Source organism: Dicentrarchus labrax, unplaced genomic scaffold (genome assembly GCF_905237075.1).
Source record: "Dicentrarchus labrax unplaced genomic scaffold, dlabrax2021, whole genome shotgun sequence".
In the NCBI taxonomy this organism is placed as follows: Eukaryota; Metazoa; Chordata; class Actinopteri; family Moronidae; genus Dicentrarchus; species Dicentrarchus labrax.
The window spans coordinates 26,525,522-26,544,496 of NW_026136702.1; the positions used below are offsets into that span (position 1 = coordinate 26,525,522).

At 39.1% G+C, this 18,975-nt stretch overlaps 1 protein-coding gene across 1 annotated transcript in view; it reads left to right on the plus strand.

Annotated features, from left to right (window-relative positions):
• The window catches only part of slc18a2 (solute carrier family 18 member 2), a 31,925-nt gene extending 20,654 nt beyond the window's left edge, over positions 1-11,271 (plus strand). Inside the window, exons 10-16 of the mRNA XM_051423803.1 lie at positions 1,638-1,733; positions 2,399-2,477; positions 4,104-4,155; positions 4,369-4,432; positions 5,035-5,154; positions 6,268-6,401; positions 7,240-11,271. Of these exons, the coding sequence (XP_051279763.1) occupies positions 1,638-1,733; positions 2,399-2,477; positions 4,104-4,155; positions 4,369-4,432; positions 5,035-5,154; positions 6,268-6,401; positions 7,240-7,347 (653 nt within the window). The 3' untranslated portion in view covers positions 7,348-11,271. The remainder of the gene's footprint in view (positions 1-1,637; positions 1,734-2,398; positions 2,478-4,103; positions 4,156-4,368; positions 4,433-5,034; positions 5,155-6,267; positions 6,402-7,239) is intronic.
• The last annotated feature ends 7,704 nt before the right edge of the window (positions 11,272-18,975 follow it).

Genomic DNA, 18,975 nt, shown 5'->3' on the forward strand with positions numbered 1-18,975 from the left:
GCAGAGTGGTTACACATGTCAAATCGTTTGTAGAAAATATGTTTGTGTGTTTGCAGAGGTTGTGGGTCTTTATGAAAGATTTATTTTGTGTTCATGTTCCTAGACTCCTGCTCCAGGCTGTACTTATGTTTGAGTTTGGCCTTGATAATATCATTCAGCAACAGGAACGCCTTGAAAAATGTCCTAGTCAGTGAGCCCTGTAGTTGTGTAATGGAACGAGCATTTTTGGCTTAGTGCATTTCAGCACCCTTGACTAGCTCTGCTTTGGTGGTACTGCTAGGTGAGATGTAAATGAAGTCAATCACCACAGTGGGAAATTCCACCAGTGTACAGAAGTGGCATAATGATGGTTAAGTATATCCACATCTCGTGTACGGACCTTGCTATGGGGGTTTTGATGTTATTTCACCATTACACCTGCAGGGTTTTGATGTTATTACACCACCTTTTGCAGACCTCACCACCCCTCTCTTTGCTCAAGTGGCTGGATCCGTCAAGACTGATCTCAGAATCTGGGATGACCTCATTGAGCCAGGTTTTAACCAATCTGCCAGGCACTTGGCATGAAGCAAATCCATTTTATTCCAAAGGGAACTTACATGATGGTAGGGAAGAGAGAGTCTCAACTGCTAACTCGTCTTGGATCTCTAATGGAAGGATAGGATAGGCTGGCTTCATGTTGCACAATGAGTTTAATAATCCTAGCAAGTCAGACTAAATCTACCTATTATCACAAAGCAATGCTAGATTTACCGACAGATGATCTCATCCTTACTGCTCTGCATTTGAACAGAACTTTACTTTGCAGCGGAGAAAGGAGTTTCAAGAAATACCACCATTCTTGAGGTTAAATGTATGTGCCGTCACCTTATTTCACATTGATGACACTTCTCCTAATTCACACCAAACATAGTGTTTTCATAAGTGAGCAAGATTACCAACTTTAAAATTTCCTTGCAGATGCTTACATCCATAACTTGCAACAAATATGATATTATTATATTGAAAGAAGACAGTGAATGAAGAGAGGGAGCAGTGATAGCAAGAGCAAAGCAGCGAATCAGAGAAATACAATTTTATTTTCAGATTTTTCTGCAGCAGTTAGGTTCTAAAGCACAAATAAACACAGCCACACCTCCGCACAACCAGGAGGAAGCCACATTGACGGATTGCTATGAATGCAGCTGCTTCATTCCATGTCCTTTGTGTGTGTGTCTGTATGTAGCTCAGCCCTACCCTCGAACACACACACACACACAAACACCTGCGCTCTATATCTCCATGACACTACTAGTGAAGAAGGACAATGTAACCTGCTTGCTTGCGCTACATTTGAATGTTGATTTAGAATTTGTATGTCAATGTTATGAACAAAGCCCCAAACTCTCTTTAGAGATCCTCACAAGTAAAGTAATACAAATGTATGTGGCAGGGATATTGTATCTGTGTGAGTAAGCCTTCCCCACCACATCAATTACTGTGGCAACACAGTAACAAAGAGAGCAGGCTGTGTTTGTATGTGTGTTTATGCGCAGGCAGTTTGGGGTTGGAAGAGTAACAAATGAGGACCAAGGACCAAGAACAAAAACAGACCATAATTGACACTGCATCCACTTATCCTCAATCTTCCTTACCAGGTGCCATTTGTTTTGGAAATATGGCCATTGCCATGTTGGAGCCAACGCTGCCAATCTGGATGATGGAGACCATGTGTGCCAGGAAATGGCAGCTAGGTATTAACAAAGCCCTGCTCAGCACCTATAACATGTACTCACACAGAAATGATACATTATGCATGTGGTACATATCCCTACGGCACATAAATAATAAATGTGCTTTCTGTGACTAATTCTGCATTCCCAATTATGAGTTTCCAACATATAAATGGTGTTCCATGTAGAAAATGTCTACTTTCAACAAAGCAAATTTCTCTGATTAATGATAAAATCTATGAATGGATCAAACTAAGGCAATTTGCTTTCTAAACAAAAATACAGATAAAGCAGGAATTTTGTCTGTTACTAGCATACTAAATTGTTTTTGTCTCATTTACATATTATACATACATTTATTACTTAGTGACTTGACATAGTGCAAAGTGTCACTCTTTCATCCTGCTGGATATTTTCTATACAGAGGCTTCCTGAAGTCTTTGATGTCATGAGTTTGCTCCTTCAGTCCACTGTATATGAAGTCTTGGTCAGATAAAAAGAATGAGAGGGGAACAGGATATTATGGTGTCATATGCTGGCAGGTGGAAAGCACAAGTCTTCATTACAGACAATAGAAGATGTACAGCAGCTCAGTGATGATGCACTGATAGAGATCTGCTTATCTTGGAAAGCCTGCCCACACCTTCAGTTTCTCATCTCTCTGTGTGTTTCTGTCTGTGGCCCAGGCGTCGCTTTCTTACCAGCATCCATCTCCTACCTTATTGGAACCAACATCTTCGGCACGTTGGCGCACAAGATGGGGAGGTAGGGAGGGAAATTATCCTTATCTTCTGGCTCTCTCTCCCACTGTGGCTGTGATATCTGTTTCCGCTCCTCTAAATGAGTTTTCAGTGTTTTTAGTGTTTGTGAGGCTGGCTTTATTGAATCCTTGATGATACAGGGCAGCCATAATTTCTGTGTGCACGTCTTCTCTTGGAATGGTTTCAGGGTTTGTACAATCACAATGTTCTTTTGTTCTTGAGTACTGCCATAAACCTTTTTAGTATCATAAACCAATCCTCTTTAATGTACAATCGGGGCTTTCAATTTCACAATATAACCTTTTCAAAGTACTAGTATACTATTTCCTCTAATGCTGTTGACACTGCCAGTAGCATTTCACAGAACACGGAGGTATTACATAAATATATATGTAATATATATATATATGTTTATTAATCATACATATACATACAAGGATTTTTATGTTGAATTTTTTTTGAAAAACATATCTACGCTATTTTATATCTTAATACATACAGGGGATTTTTAAGGAGTAATGAGTAACAATGAGACCTCCAAAGGAAGGAAGGAAAACAGTTTTTTGGCTCATTAGGAAGATCATAATGGAATATTTCTTATTCATACATTTATTTAAAGAAAGAAAAAATCAAGATTACATTGGTTGAAGCACCTCTTCAGAATGGGTATAACCGTTGTCATACTCTAGTAAGATAACAGCTTTACTTACCACCAACTTTGTTTCACAATCACACAACAGCAACATTCACAAAACTAATGAACTTGTGAGATTTTTTTTCTAATGATCCATGACACATGTAGAACTTAGAGGACCAGAGTGAAGGATTCAGTGAGGTGAACTTATAGGTAATTTGAATACAGCTCAGTCTTCCAAGCGTTTAGGAAAAACGGTGGCCACAAAAATAGAACCAGTGTTTGGTTTGTCGCTTCTGGGCTACTGTAGAAACATGGCGGTTCAACATAGTGGGCTTCATTGAAGAGGATTGTAACAAAAACACAATTCCTATTTTCAGGTGATTAAAGACCAATGAAAACATACCTATCAATATTATATTCCATTTCTGACAAAAGCTCCTTCTCAATGTTACACACTGGACCTTTAATGCAGTTCTAATTGGTGGTTCTTACATAAGCATTCCTTAAAGTAGTATCAAGTAGAATTTTGAGATAAGACAGGGCAATGTTTGGAATGGTGAGGGGAATCGTAACATGATTTCCTGTCATGATGGTGATTCCTGCTAGTACCATAAACCCCTGTTTCCTTTTTCATCAATATATGACCCCACCTCCACATTACACTCTTGAAACTTGATAGGTTTACTTGTTATGGACTGCCAATAAAAGTGCTGACCGTAATAAAACAATTTCTAAACTGTTCATTCACAGCTATTCAACAATGTGTGGTGATTTTACATAACTCTGTTTACCTAAAAAAATATATGAACATAATGAGTTATTATGTTAAGGTATTATAACATCCAGGCTATGTAGATAAATACTGTACATGTTATAGGCATGTAAAAAAAAACCTCACATCCTCCTTTAACTTTCTGCAGAGATTAATGTAGCTGATTGGAGTAAAAGTGTTTTGGATTAGATAACACCGACCACGTCTTCTCTTCCTTACAGATGGCTTTGTGCTCTCATTGGAATAATGGTGGTTGGAATCAGTATAATATGTGTAAGTATAAGGGAGACACCATTAGTGTGAATACCTCTTTTGGATATTTGAGGTGTCAATAAGAGTTTAAAATGGAGCAGAAATGTTGCAGTTTGAAATTAGTTAAAGTCTTAATGTGTGATTTGTTGGAAACATTTCCCATTCCTCATTCCTATACATATATTAAAATTGAACAGATAAATGCATTTTCTGGTATTTGTATTTCTGTTCTAGGTTCCATTTGCTACAGACATCTATGGTCTGATTCTTCCAAACTTTGGTGTTGGTTTTGCTATTGGTAAGTATTCTTTCAAAATCTTTTCATCAGGCTTTTCTACAAATGTTTCCAGGGCTGGACAGACATATTCCATATTCTTCAATAATATATACCAATGTAGTAAAACTAAAATAACAACAATCACGATGACATAATAAAATAAAATGCCCAACGATGGCGAAGACATGATATAGTTGTCTCTTTATGAGTGGATGGAGTAAGGACTAAGGAAGACTTTACTCAAAATGCATCTTTATGAAGATATCTGACCTGTCTGTGGTCCAGCATTGATTGCAAAATTGGCACCTCTTCTGTGGCTGATGTTATTTTCATAATGATCCTTACTGCCAGAAGTCAAGCAGCAGAAGTTAAATGACAATGTACAAATACTACTGACCCATTTTTGGGTACACTAAATATGCAGAACTAGTCTTACATGTCACCGTATAACCCAGGCATTTAAACTTTGCTGGATGGGCTGCTTCAAAAAAACAATAAAAAACTGGGGCAAAAAATCATAGTCAGTATACTCACTTCTTCAGGCACCACTAAATCAACTTCAGGCAACTGTTACTGTGCAAACAAATATGCTTAATATCTTCATTGTTTGTGGTGTTTTACAGGCATGGTGGACTCCTCTATGATGCCTATAATGGGTTACCTTGTGGACCTGCGGCACGTGTCTGTTTATGGAAGTGTGTATGCCATTGCTGATGTGGCTTTCTGCATGGGGTTTGCTTTAGGTAAGTAGGAACCAGAAACACCAAAGCTTAACCAGGTTATGATAGCTGGTCGAGGCAGACGACCACCCACCTAGAGCCGAAGGATCTGTCCTAGGTTTCTGCCTTTTAACAGGCAGTTTTTCCTTGCCCCCTTCGCCAAGGTCTTGCTCATGGTGGTACTGTTGGGTCTCTGTAAATGTTATAAAGAGTTCGGTCTAGACCTGCTCTATTTGAAAAGTGTCTTGAGCTAACTTCTGTTATGAATTGGCGCTATACAAATAAAATTAAATTGAATTGAATTGAATTGAATTGAATTGAATAGCTCTAAAGTGAAGGCTTTCAGTGATCATTTAAATACCTACAAACATAATTAATTATAATTGATTCATTTAGACTACTACTATTATATACAATAATAAAATCAGCTTTTTATTTATATAGATATAGCTAATTTTATTCAATTTAAACGCATTTAATGAAAATATTTGGAATGGGGAGGGAAAAGGTATTAGCAGATTACCTTATTATTACCCTGCTATCATCCTGTTTTTTAAGAAAATATTACCACATTGTACCCCAGCACTACTATCTAATTTTACAAAGACCACAGCAATGAGGATATGGACTTAGAATGGATTAAAGGTGAACCGAAATAATATACTGTAGGAGGGATGATAGGATGGGCAGAGGGTTGAGGGATGAAGGGATGAACGGATGAGGGTCGAAGGATGGAGGATGAGGGATGTAGGGTAAGGGTTGGGGGTCGGGGGTGAAGAGGTATGGGGAGGAAGAGTGAGGGATGAAGGGATGGGGGAGAAATCAGGGTCATGGACAGATGGGTGGATCAGTGGGGGGGCTGTCTCTTCTTTGCAAACTATATGATGGTCCAACACTGGTTAGCAGTGAGATAACATAATGGCCTTAAGGTGTTTTTGTTAATACCCTGTTGCAGATATTAAATCTCAATATTCTGATTTAGATTCCCATGGTTACCAAACAAATTACTTGGTTACTACTTGTATTAACCCTAATGTTACCTTGTTGTTACCAATATATGATCTTGTCAGTACGGAGCTGACCTCAGCCAAACGAATCAAACTAAAGCACTATTTGATCTGTTCTCTCCTGATCCAGGTCCATCTATCGGAGGATCCATCGCTGAGAGCATTGGCTTTCCCTGGCTGATGACCATAATTGGAATAGTAGATATTTTCTTTGCTCCTCTTTGCCTCTTCCTCAGGAATCCTCCAGGACAAGAAGAGAAAATTGTAAGATTCAAAACACACCTAAATACAGTCAACCAAATCCTAAAGAAACACAGACATATAGAAGCCCTGGAAGGCGAGGTCAACAAACACAAGTTTAAAAGGTTTCTTGCTTAGTTGGCTGGGATTGATAATAATTTGTGCAACTCACAGCACAATTTTTTCTTGCATTACCCTTAATTAAATCTGTTTTGTTGACATTGTTCTGAAATGTGGTTCCATAAAAACTAAAAGAGATGCTAAAAAATCCCACAGTCATAAAGTATGGCAATGGCAGAAAAAAAAGCTGATGTTTCTATCTGTATCTTGCCTAAATACCCCTATAACACGTGCAAATTGCCTGTAATAAAGGAGTTGCCAAGTTGACATTTTCTTTCAGGGCTTCACACACATGCTGTCATGTTTTACAGACTTTAGCAACTGGAGATAAACTATGAATTTCCTTATTATCACTGGACATGCAAATCTCTACCTGCATGCTTGTGGCTGAACCTCATCCTGCAGCTCCACCTGCATGATCTGATATCCATTCTCATCTGCCATCAGTTTCACATGCTTTGAATTACATTGGCAATAATAAAACCAAAAGTTTCACGAGACATAGCAACAAGTATTAAACTACAATTTGCGGAAGAGAATGACACCTCAAATGACAGCTCACACGTGTTTTTTTTTAAATGTTGGTGAATACCTCCAGCTGAAAATTTGACCAAAATTCAGGAAAAAAGGGTTAAACACTGCTGCTTAATTTGTGCCCTTCAGGCATGGGGCCACTTGCATAGTGTCCCTTATTTCTTCACATTGAAGGTGGCAACTCAAACTGACACAATTGTCTTTTCAGGCCATTTTGATGGATACCAACTGCTCAATGAAGACAAGATCCTACTCCACACAGGGGACTTACTACCAGGGTGAAAACATGGATCCAGAGTATGACGACTATGATTAACAGGACTCCAGCCATGCAAGTTAACCGTTCAGAGGATCTATTTTGTTGTATAAAAACAGGAACACAGAAGAAAAAAAACAACAAAGAAACAAAACAGCCAAGTTATTTCCATGTGAATGTCCCACATTCAGTCTTAACTCTTCACTGTCCTCGTAGCGGTTGTACTGGAGCAAACCAAAGTTGTTCTTCATATGTGGTTGCAAGCGCATCGTTTAAGAGATATTTTTTTAGCCAACAGCCTTATTCAGTAGAGAGATGTGTCAAAAAGCACCTTTTAGGCAGTAGGAGGGTGCTAAGCAACAAGTACGCTTTGCTAGTTAATTTGAAATACAAATCGTAATTCATGTGTCAGCCATTAAAAGTATAATTTTTATATGTCTGTACATCATACTGTCCAGAGTATTATTACCAGACCTTGGTGTGCAAGTTGGTATTGTTAATTGTGAGGTATGTAAAGACACTGTTGTTTGTTTAAAATCCAGGACGATTTGTTGGCCCAGTCTTGTTTGCATTGATACAGTTACAAAAGTCCATACTTAGGACTGAACTGTGTCGGGAAGTCAACACATTGGAACTGCTTAAGAAAAGGATGAGGAATGTATTCTAAAACACAACATATCCTCCTAATATGAACAGAACCTACATGTTTTGGAATTTGGCAACAGCAGAGAAAAAAATAATTTAAAGCTGCTGTTCATACATTTTTTTATTTAATAAATCATTAATGCTGTAAGTTCTCAAATAGTGGCCTTTATGTACATCAGTGACAGGGAGAACCAGGCCTACAACAGGCTTATAGTAGAGACATGCTTTATTCCTATATAATTTCCTCTATCGTGCCAGTTAAAGCATTTTCAAAACATCCTTTAACTACCTAACTGCCATATTTCCACAGCACTAATTCCATCTGTACAACAACATAGTTGTGTCATACTCAACACACTGCTGCCCTGAGTCTTTCTTTTCTTTCTCTAAACTGAAATACAGTTTATATTGTGATGTCTTGAGAGATTGGGGGCTTCACTCTTGGAGCTTTTGAGGCGGGGCTGCAGGAAATTAGGACATCAAAAGTGTCGGTGTATACCCTCTTCTCATTTCTTTTTCATTTTTATTTTACATTTATTTACCCAGATAAGACGAACAAATTCTCGTTTAGAATGATGACCTGGCCAACGGACAGCGACAGTCCCAGGTCAGCTTCCTTCTTGCAAACAAAAACAGATATTTAAATCAAATTTCTAGTTTGCTGTCTTATTGGTAATAACTGTGACTGTTTACATGCACAAACTATATTTTGCCCTTATTCTGAAAAAGGCAATATTTCTACTAAGCTGTTTAAATGTCTAATAAAAATGAATATTCCACTAATATTACCGTTTACATGCAGCTGTGCATACTCCTGTTAAGGACATACAAATTACCTTCCTCTTCCTTCTCTCTCCTTTTTACACTGCAGTCAAATTAAGAGGAATAGCTGGAGCTGCGGCAGCCATTTTGCCTCTTTGCATCAAGAAAGGATTTCTTTAAATAATTAGCAATTTCCAAACAGAAAATGCTGTTTACATCACCCTTATCAAATGTGGAATACCGTCATATTAGTGGAAAATGAGTGTGCATGTAAACATATTGAGTGTCTCTTCTAGCTCATCCACTATAGCCAATCAACTATGATTCAGCTGGGCAGCAACCATTGTCCTAACTGCCCTGCTGACTATAAGATAAGATGTCGCTTAGAATGTGGCACAGCAGCACAGGGGAATGTAGTGCAAAAGAGTAGAGAGAGAATAAAAATATAAATATAAAAAATATATATCGTAGAAATATAAAATATGGGTTTTGTAGTCTTTTAATGGACACCACGATGGGTAGTCCTTGTTGCAGCCACCGGGAGGGACACTACCCCTCATGACATTATAATATTCACGTACTGATTCCAGTCACTTCCACTTTGACGTTTAATCAATTGATATAAAGCTAGAAAACGAAACTCAAAACTTCAAGCAAAGTTTTAACATTAAAAGTCTTCCCTTTATTTTTGGCTTTTAATGTGTGGAGGAGTTTCACTGGCAATGAATGAATTTGTGTCAAAGTTCACAAACATTGTACTTGAAGCAAAATATATACACACAGATTTCAGATTTAAAGGATCCAATGATTGCAGTGGTTCAATTGAATTCAGTTGATTTTGCAGTTTTAAATGCTGATCTGACTGCTGCATTGCTATCTGTGGATTCAAACGCTTGGCTACACCTTAACCAGGTGGTTAATGCAGGTTCTGCTTCAAGCGGAACACACTTAGAATTAGTGATTTAGTATCAAATCTATTGAATGTTTTGAGTATCAAGACCTGACTGTAGACTTTTAGTTTATAGCTTTAACTTAACTAACTTAACTAACCTAACTAACTTCATATATAGCTAACTGTCATCGGCTTGAAGTCACAGCAGTTGGATGAATGGATGGTTTTCCAATTGCGACGCAGAAAAAAATGCATAAAAACATCCCTAGAAACTGCAGTATAATCCATTTTCCTCAGCGTAGCTCAATACAGAAAAAAGCCCAGGTGTTATTTATAATGTTAATAAAAACTGCATTACATTTAGCTTATCCAGTTCCAGCGTGGATATCTGGTTGCATGCTCCTTCACTGCAGTGGCTAACTTGGACACCTGGAACATAGGGTAGAAACGCATAGAAAGTGAGCCAGAAAGGTAGCTGGGTTTAACAATCGCAATGTAACTGCGGGCCTGTTGTATTGTCTGTAATTTGTTGGTGTAAAGTTACTGATGATTAAAAAATAAATGGCACAAAAAAGAAATCAGGATACCCAGCAATGATAGATGTCAGTGTGCAGGGTAAACTTTAAATATATTAACTGTGACCTGTGACATGGGTCATATTTTTATTGTAAATCAGTTTAATTTACAGCTCATTATTTACAACATTGATCAGAAACAGCTTCTGTACTGATTTGTATCATGAGCCAAAATAGCAACAGCAGTGGAAGCGGCAGTAAACTGCATTTTGATTGACAGCTCGATGGATCTACTCACCGACAGCTGAGTGGGGGAGGTGTCGCCATTTCTTGGTGGGCCTGCCACTTTCTGTGTGTCTGTGCCCTGAGCCATCATTATCTTATTACTTACACCTGTGTTTCCTTCGCTTTGTCAAAATGTGGGCTGTGGAAAGGGTCTGTTGTCACATGTGACAAGTGGTTTGTGCTGTACTGTTGATGGAGTGTTCCTTTGTCAGTGTGTCCATAAACATTAGATTTCACCAATCTGCATTAAAGGAATAGTTGGACATTTTGCTAATTAAACCAAGCTAACCGCCTGCTGGTTCCATGTTTACATGATAATGGTATCAATCTTGTCGTCACATCTGGCAAGATCACTTATAAACACATTTCGAAAAATGTCCAACTTTTTCTTTAGGTTTCCCCTTAGCGGATATTCTGTGTATGTTTAATATTTGACATTTATAAAACCTTGCAAAAATATAAAAGCATAAAATATAAAAAGTATTCATTGTTTCCATCATAGTTGTGTTCTTGGTGTAGTGGAGAGCCTCTAAATTAGGGGTCTCAATCTCAAATTTGCTTGGGGCCACTGCTGGTATTGTCATCTCATGAGAGGGCCAGTGCAATGTACTACAATAAAGCAAAATATTCTGAAAATATTTCCATTGCTAACATAATATTTACCAAAAATACAAGTTAAATTAAGGTCTAAAACTAGATCTCTACTTTGCATGCATTTCTGGGTACCATTGACCTTTGCTATTAATTTGCACCAAACTAAATACCATTTGTAAAACAGAGTTATGTTTTAATTTTTTTTCAGTTGTATATGAAGGGATAGTTTAAATTCGTATGAAACAACTAGAAAAAATAATAAAAAATAAAAATCTTATCTTAAATATTCTGTTTTTGCTCCAAGTCTTTTTATTGATATATATATATATATTCATAGAGAGATAGTGTACAAAGTACATAAATTCAGAAGCATAGGTGAAATAATACAAGTATAAACATCATACCCCCCCGCCCCCTCGCTCCAACAGAGGCGGAAGAATACTGGAAGGCCATATGGGAAAAAGAGGCATCACCCAACCCAGATGCCCAATGGCTCGTGGACCTAAGAGCAGACCACAACAACCTCCCAGAACAAGAACTAGTAACCATCTCAATGGCAGACATCCAAGAAACAGTGTCAAAGATGAAGAGCTGGACAGCACCAGGCCCTGATATGATCCATGCCTACTGGCTGAAGAAGCTAACAGCACTCCATGAACGCCTGGCAGCGCAGACAGACCAACCTGTGTACCGCCTGGATCGACTACAAGAAAGCTTACGACTCAATGCCCCACACGTGGATACTGGAATGTCTGGAACTGTATAAGATCAACAGGAACCTAAAGGCCTTCATCCAGAACTCGATGGGAATGTGGAAGACAACCCTAGAGGCCGACTCAAAGCCAATTGCCCAAGTCAACATCAAATCAAGAAATCGACTCACTGATCATATGGATTGGACAAGTGTGGCCGGATGGTCTCAAAGAGAGGCAAATGATCAGAACTGAAGGGGTTGACCTACCAGAGGGCAACATAGGCGATATTCAAGACAGCTACAAGTACCTTGGTATCCCACAGGCTAATGGAAACCATGAGGAAGCCTCAAGGAAGTCAACCACAACCAAATACCTCCAGAGAGTAAGGGTCCTGAAAAGGCAGGAACAAGATCCAAGCCATCAACATGTACGCACTACCAGTCATCAGATAATCATCATAAGCTGGCCAAAGGAGGAGATAGAAGCTACAGATATCAAGACAAGAAAGCTCCTCACCATGCACGGAGGGTTTCACCCCAAATCCAGCACCCTGAGACTGTACGCTAAGCGGAAAGAGGGAGGCCGAGGACTAGTGAGCATCAAGGTCACTATCCAGGATGAAACATCAAAAATCCAAGAGTTCATCAGAAAAATGGCCACAAAGGATGAACTGCTAAGTGAATGTCTCAGGCAACAGACACCCGAGAGTGCAGAGGAAGAGGAGCAGACAACCTGGAGGGACAAGCCCCTACATGGCACGTACCACCGCCAAATTGAAGAAGTGGCTGATATCGAGAAGACCTACCAATGGTTGGAAAAGGCTGGACTCAGAGACAGCACAGAGGCACTTATCATGGAAGCACAAGAACAGGCCCTAGGTACAAGAGCCATAGAGGCCAAGATCTACAAGAGTAGATCTGACTCAAGGTGCAGACTATGCAAAGATGCCCCTGAGACAGTCCAGCACATAGTAGCAGGGTGTAAGATGCTAGCCGGGTCAGCGTACATGGAGAGACACAACCAAGTGGCTGGAATAGTGTATAGGAACATCTGTACCCAATATGGAATAGGAATTTGAGTACCCAAATCCCAATGGGCCGCACCACAGAAGATGGCTGAGAATAACAGGGCCAAGGTGCTATGGGACTTCAGCTTCCAGACTGACAAACAGGTCCTGGCTAACCAACCGGACATAGTGGTGGTAGACAAAGAGCAGAAGAAGGCAGTGGTGATAGATGTGGCCATACCAGCAGATGCCAACATCAGAAAGAAGGAACAAGAAAAAGTTGAAAAGTACCAAGGGTTGAAAGAACAGCTGGAGCAGATGACGAGGGTCAAGGTGAGTGTGGTCCCTGTGGTAGTAGGAGCACTCGGGGCAGTGACCCCCCCAAACTGGGGGAGTGGCTCCAACAGATCCCAGGAACAACATCAGAAGCCTCAGTCCAGAAGAGCGCAGTCCTAGGAACAGCTAAGATACTGCGCAGAACCCTCAAACTCCCAGGCCTCTGGTAGAGGACCCGAGCTTGAGGATGACACAGATACCACCCCAAGAGGGTGAGAGGGAAGTTTTGGTTTTTTTATTAATTAAAACAAAACAGTATGATACATAAGTAAATAAAAAATCAATAAGTAATCAAAAATGGTCCTTATGGGTTTCAAATTATACACAATACAGGATCAGTCATATAAAACTTTGATATTAGTGACACCTAATTTCTCTATAACACTTAAAAAAGGTTTCCATATAGCATAACATTTTTGAATACATCCTCTTGTACAATAGCGAATCTTCTCTAACACCAAATGGTGTAGAAGGTCATTGATCCACATCTTAAAGGTTGGGGGAAGTTTCTCCTTCCACTTAAAGAGTATTAATCGCCTAGCTATGAGAGATGCAAAAGCTATCATATTCTTTGCCTGGCAGTTAAGGTGAGTGTCTTGTGGAGTTATTCCAAATATGGCAGTGATGGCAGAAGGTTCTATAGGTACTTGTAAAACATCTGAAAAAGTTTTAAATATTGACTGCCAGAAATTGTCTAGTTTTGAACAAAACCAGAACATATGTGAGAGGGTGGCTGGCATTTGCCTGCACCGATCACAAATAGGACTACTTGGTGTGAACTTTGCTAGTCTCACTTTAGACAAGTGAAGGCGATGCATAACCTTGAACTGGATAGCTGTGTGTTGTAGGCAGAATGAAGAGGAATGTATTCTATCTAAAGCTCTTTCCTAGATCTCCTCAGGAAGTTCGAACCCCAATTCGCCCTCCCATTGAATCTTTAATGACCTCTAAGGCTCGAAATTATATGTATTTAGTAAGGAGTATATTTTCCCAATAGTCCCTCTGGAACCTGAATTAAGCTTCAGAATGGAATTTAAGAGGGAGTTGGGTGGCTGGGATGGGAAGTGAATAAATTATGTTGATATAAAACTACGGAGCTGCAAAAATCTAAAATAAATGAGAATTAGGGATGTTAAATTTAAGCATTAATTGATCAAAGGATGCAAAAGTATTATCAATGGATAGATTCTCTATTGTGGCAACTCTTCCATTAGCCCATTCATGAAAAGCACTGTCTATAATTGATGGCATGAACTGGTGATTTTTTATTATAGGAGCACAAGGGGGCAGATCCCTGAGAAAAAGCTTGTCTGAACTGTGTCAGAATTCTAAAAGAGTGTTTCACAATTGGATTTAAGGTGAATTTAGATATAGATTCCAAAAGAGGACGTTTTGAGCAGAATAGTGAGTGTAAAGAAGTATGAAGACGAGGAGTTTTCCATTCGTAACCACTCGGGGGTAGTGTCACCAGATGGAGAATCTTTCCAAAACAGCATAGATCTAATATTGGCAGCCCAATAGTAAAACTGGAAGTTAGGGAGGGCTAATCCTCCATGTTGACAATGCTGTTGTAAGATCCTTTTCCGTATTCGAGGGTTTTTCTTATTCCATATAAATCCCGACACCAAATTGTCCACTGACATAAAAAAGGATTTAGATAAGTGTAGGGGAATGCATTGAAATATATAAAGACATTTTGGCCAAACATTCATTTTAGTTATGTTAATTCTGCCTCCTAGTGACAGTGGGAGTAAACTCCAACGTTCCAAATCTCGCTTAAGGTGGGTTAATAGTGGTGAAAAGTTAGCTTTGAATATATGTTTAAAGGCATGTGTTATCCAGATTCCTAAGTATTTGAATTTCTGTGGACTGACTTTAAGTGGGAACAAACAAAAGTCAATTTGCTTAGCTGCTGTGTTCACTGGCATAATTTCACAATTTTGTAGGTTAATTTTGTATCCTGATATTTTGCCGAATTCCTCAAGCAGGTTCAAGGTATTTGGTAGACTAGTTAAAGGATGGGACAGATATAAAAGCATAATAGGACTGCTACTGAAAGTCTGGATGAGTACACAGAGGCTGTGACATCATACATCAGCTTCTGTGAGGACTGCTGTATACCATCACACACCAGGGTGAGTTACAACAACGACAAACCCTGGTTCACAGCCAAACTCAGACAGTTACGGTTGCAGAAGGAGAAAGCATTCAGGAGTGGACACAGGGACAAGTTCAAGGAGTCTAAGTACAAGTTTAGGAAGGCAGTGAGAGAAGCTAAACGTCAGTACTCTGAGAAACTTCAACATCGGTTCTCAGCCAATGACTCTGGTTCTGTCTTGAAGGGGCTCAGACAGATAACCAACTACAAGCCCAAAACCCCCCACTCCATCAACGACTTGCGCCTGGCAAATGAGCTGAATGGGTTCTACTGTAGCTTTGACAGACAAAAGGAGCAGTCCTGACACCTTCCCCCATGACACCCCTCAACAGCCCCACCTCACCAGTTTTGATAGAACTCTGGTTAAAAAAGTTGTAACCTTTTGCCAATTCTGCTGGGTAAGATGCTATAGGTCAGGTGCTGGTTTCCCGTTAGCAACCACAGCTGTTTTTTCTTCATAAGCCAAGTTTGAAAATGTTTTAAAGTAAGAAATATCCATGCTGCTGACAGCTGCCATTAGGCTATCCAAGTCCACTTTTGATAGAGATGCTCTGACCCAGTCGTCCAGCCATCACAATTTGACAAAGACACTCAAAGGAAACCGTGATGCTGTGGTTTTTCTGGGAATTAACCATTCTTGACAAAATTAAATTAAATTAATTTAAATTTTATTTGTATTGCGCCAACTTATAACAAAAGTTATCTCAGGGCACTTCAAATAGAGTAGGTCTAGACCATACTCCTTATAAAATTATTTACGGAGACCCAACAGTTCCCAACCATGAGCTAGCACTTGGCGGAGGCCACAGGAAAAACTTCCTTTTACAAGGCAGAAACCTTGGACAGACCCCGACTCCAGGTAGGTCACTATCTGCCTCAACCAGGGGATGGGTGGTAAAGAGAGAAAAAGACACAGACAAAGGTGCCCAGCAACAACAATAACAACTATACTAGTAGAAATGACTAATGATGATGATGATGATGATGGTGATGATGATGATGATTATGAAGGTGAAGAAGATAATAACCACAATGATAGGGGATGATGCATAATAATAATAGTATTAATAATAATAACAATCATAATAACATCAGTAATATGCAGTGGGGGTCAAGCAGGACTATGGCAGAAGGCACCACCAGGATCCATGAGAACCTGCAAGACGAGAAAGCACAAGAACTCAGAAGATGAAATGAAGTTAGTAACATTCATTAATGGGACATGAATGAGTGCAGAAAGAGAGGGATAGGAAGAGAGGAGCTCAGTGCATCATGGGAAGTCCACCAGCAGTCTAGGCCTATAGCAGCATAACTACAGGATGGTTCAGGACTCACCTGAGCCAGCCCTAACTATAAGCTTTATCAAAGAGGAACATCTTAAGCCTACTCTTAAATATGGAGAGGGAGTCTGCCTCCCGAACCCAAACTGGAAGCTGGTTCCACAGAAGAACAGCTTGGTAGCTGAAAGCCCTGGCTCCTGTTCTACTTTTAGAGACTATAGGAACCACAAGTAGTCCTGCATTCAGAGAACGTAGTGTTCTAGAGGGGTAATAGGGTACTAGGTGAGCAGGAGGATTTTACAGGGAGCCAGTGCAGAGAAGCTAATACAGGAGAAATATGATCCTATTTTTATTTCCTGTCAGTACTCATGCTGATAATGAGTTTTAGAGGTGTTTGGGGCCAAGTACAAAAACTTCAGCTTTGTCTGAATTTAACATCAGAAAATGGCAGATCATCCGGGATTTTATGTCCTTGTAATTAAGCTAATTAATTAATTTCATCAGAGTGAATGATAGATATAACTGGCTATCATCTACATAACAGTGAAAGTTAATGGAGTGATAATGTTTCCTAAGGGAAGCGTATATTAGGTGAAAAGAATTGGTCCAAGTACAGAACCTTGTGGAACTCCATGACTAACTTTAGTTAGAGGATTTATCATTAACATGTACAAACTGAGATTGATCTGATGAAATGGACTTAAACCAGCTTAGTTTAATGCCAATTGGATGTTAAAGTCTCTGTAAATATGTAAATATGATGGTCAATGGTGTCAAATGCAGCATTAAGATCTAAGAATACAAGTACAGAGACAAGTCCATTGTCTGATGCAATTAAAGGTTGTTAGTAATTTTCACCAGTGCTGTCTCTGTGCTGTGATGTACTCTAAATCCTGACTGAAAATCCTCAAATAAGACGTTATGTAGAAAGTCACACAACTGTTTGGCGACTACTTTCTCAAGAATTTTAGAGAGAAAGGGAAGGTAAGAAATAGGTCTATAGTTGGCTAAAACCACTGGGTCAAGGGTGGGCTTTTTAAGAAGGGGTTTAATTACAGCTACTTCAAAGGACTGTGGTACATAACAAAACAAAGAAAGATTGATCATGTCTAATAAAAAAGTGCCAACTAAGGGTAAGACTTCTTTAAGCAGTTGACAGGTTGATGCCTTTGATGAAAGTTAATTGATGAAGATTGATTGCAGAAAGCAGTCTAAGTATACATCTGGGATTACAGTATTTGGAGAGACATTGTTACATGTTGAGCTCAGGCAGTGATTAAGTAATAATTTTATCATAAATGAAGCTCAGAAAGTCATTGCTACTGAAAGTTATGGGAATACATGGCTCAATAGAGCTGTGACTCTGTCTGCCTGGCTACAGTACTGAAAAGAAACCTGGGATTGTTCTTACATTTCTTCTATTAATCTAGAATAATAGGCTGCTCTGGCTCTTTGTTTTAAGACTATCTTGCCAGATTGAACATGATTCTACCAGAATAGTAGAGTGCCATTTCCTTTCAAATGTCGGCACTTTTTGCTTTAATTGGTGGGTAAGCTGATTATACCATGGTGTTTTTAATAATATATTTCTTTTTTAGAGGGTCAATAGAAGCTAGTGCAGTTCGCAGTGAGCCTGCAGCACTATTAACAAGATAATACATTTGGGAGGGACTAAGGTTATTATAGGAGTCCTCTGTTCTATTGAGACATGACATTGAATTAAATAAATCTCCTCCTTAAATTTAGTTACATCACTGTCAGATAGACATCTGCTGTAGGAGGTTTTGTATAAAAATAAAAAAAAGAATTATGTGGGAAGACTATTAAATGTTTAATATCAATGCCATAAGATAGAAAGAGGTCAAGAGTGTGATTAAAACAATGGGTGGGTTTATTTACACTCTGACAGAAGCCAATTGAGTCTAATAATGAGATAAATGCATTACTAAGGCTGTCATTATCAATATCCACTTGAATATTAAAATCACCTACAATAGTTACATAATCTTAATCTGTTAATATAATGTGATGTTCAGAATGTTGTGTCACATGTAGTGATTTTTGAATTCCCATAAACTTGCTGATGGGCTGTGCTCGATTGTTTTGGATTTTGGTGAGGTGGTAAAACACCAACTGGAGGTCATCCAGTTGGCTCAGTGGGTAGAGCTGGCGACCCATGTACCGAGACTGAGTCCTTGCTGCAGTGGCCCAGGGTTTGAATCCAACCTGCAGCCCTTTGCTGCGTGTCATCCCCTCTCTCTGCCCCCCTTTCCTGTCTATCTTCAGCTGTCACTATAATAAAGGCAATAAAAGCCAAAAAAATATATTTTTAAAAAAAAACAAAAAAAAACACTGGAGCAGTTTATCCAGAAAGTCTGAGATTTTCTGGTTAGACCCTTAGAGCAGGGACTAACACACCAAACTCTCCTTTCAGAATAGTCTTTAAAGAAGAGTCTTTTTGTCATATGTGGACAGTAATATTTTTTGTAGTTTCGTTAATCCAATAATCTATTGCAAATG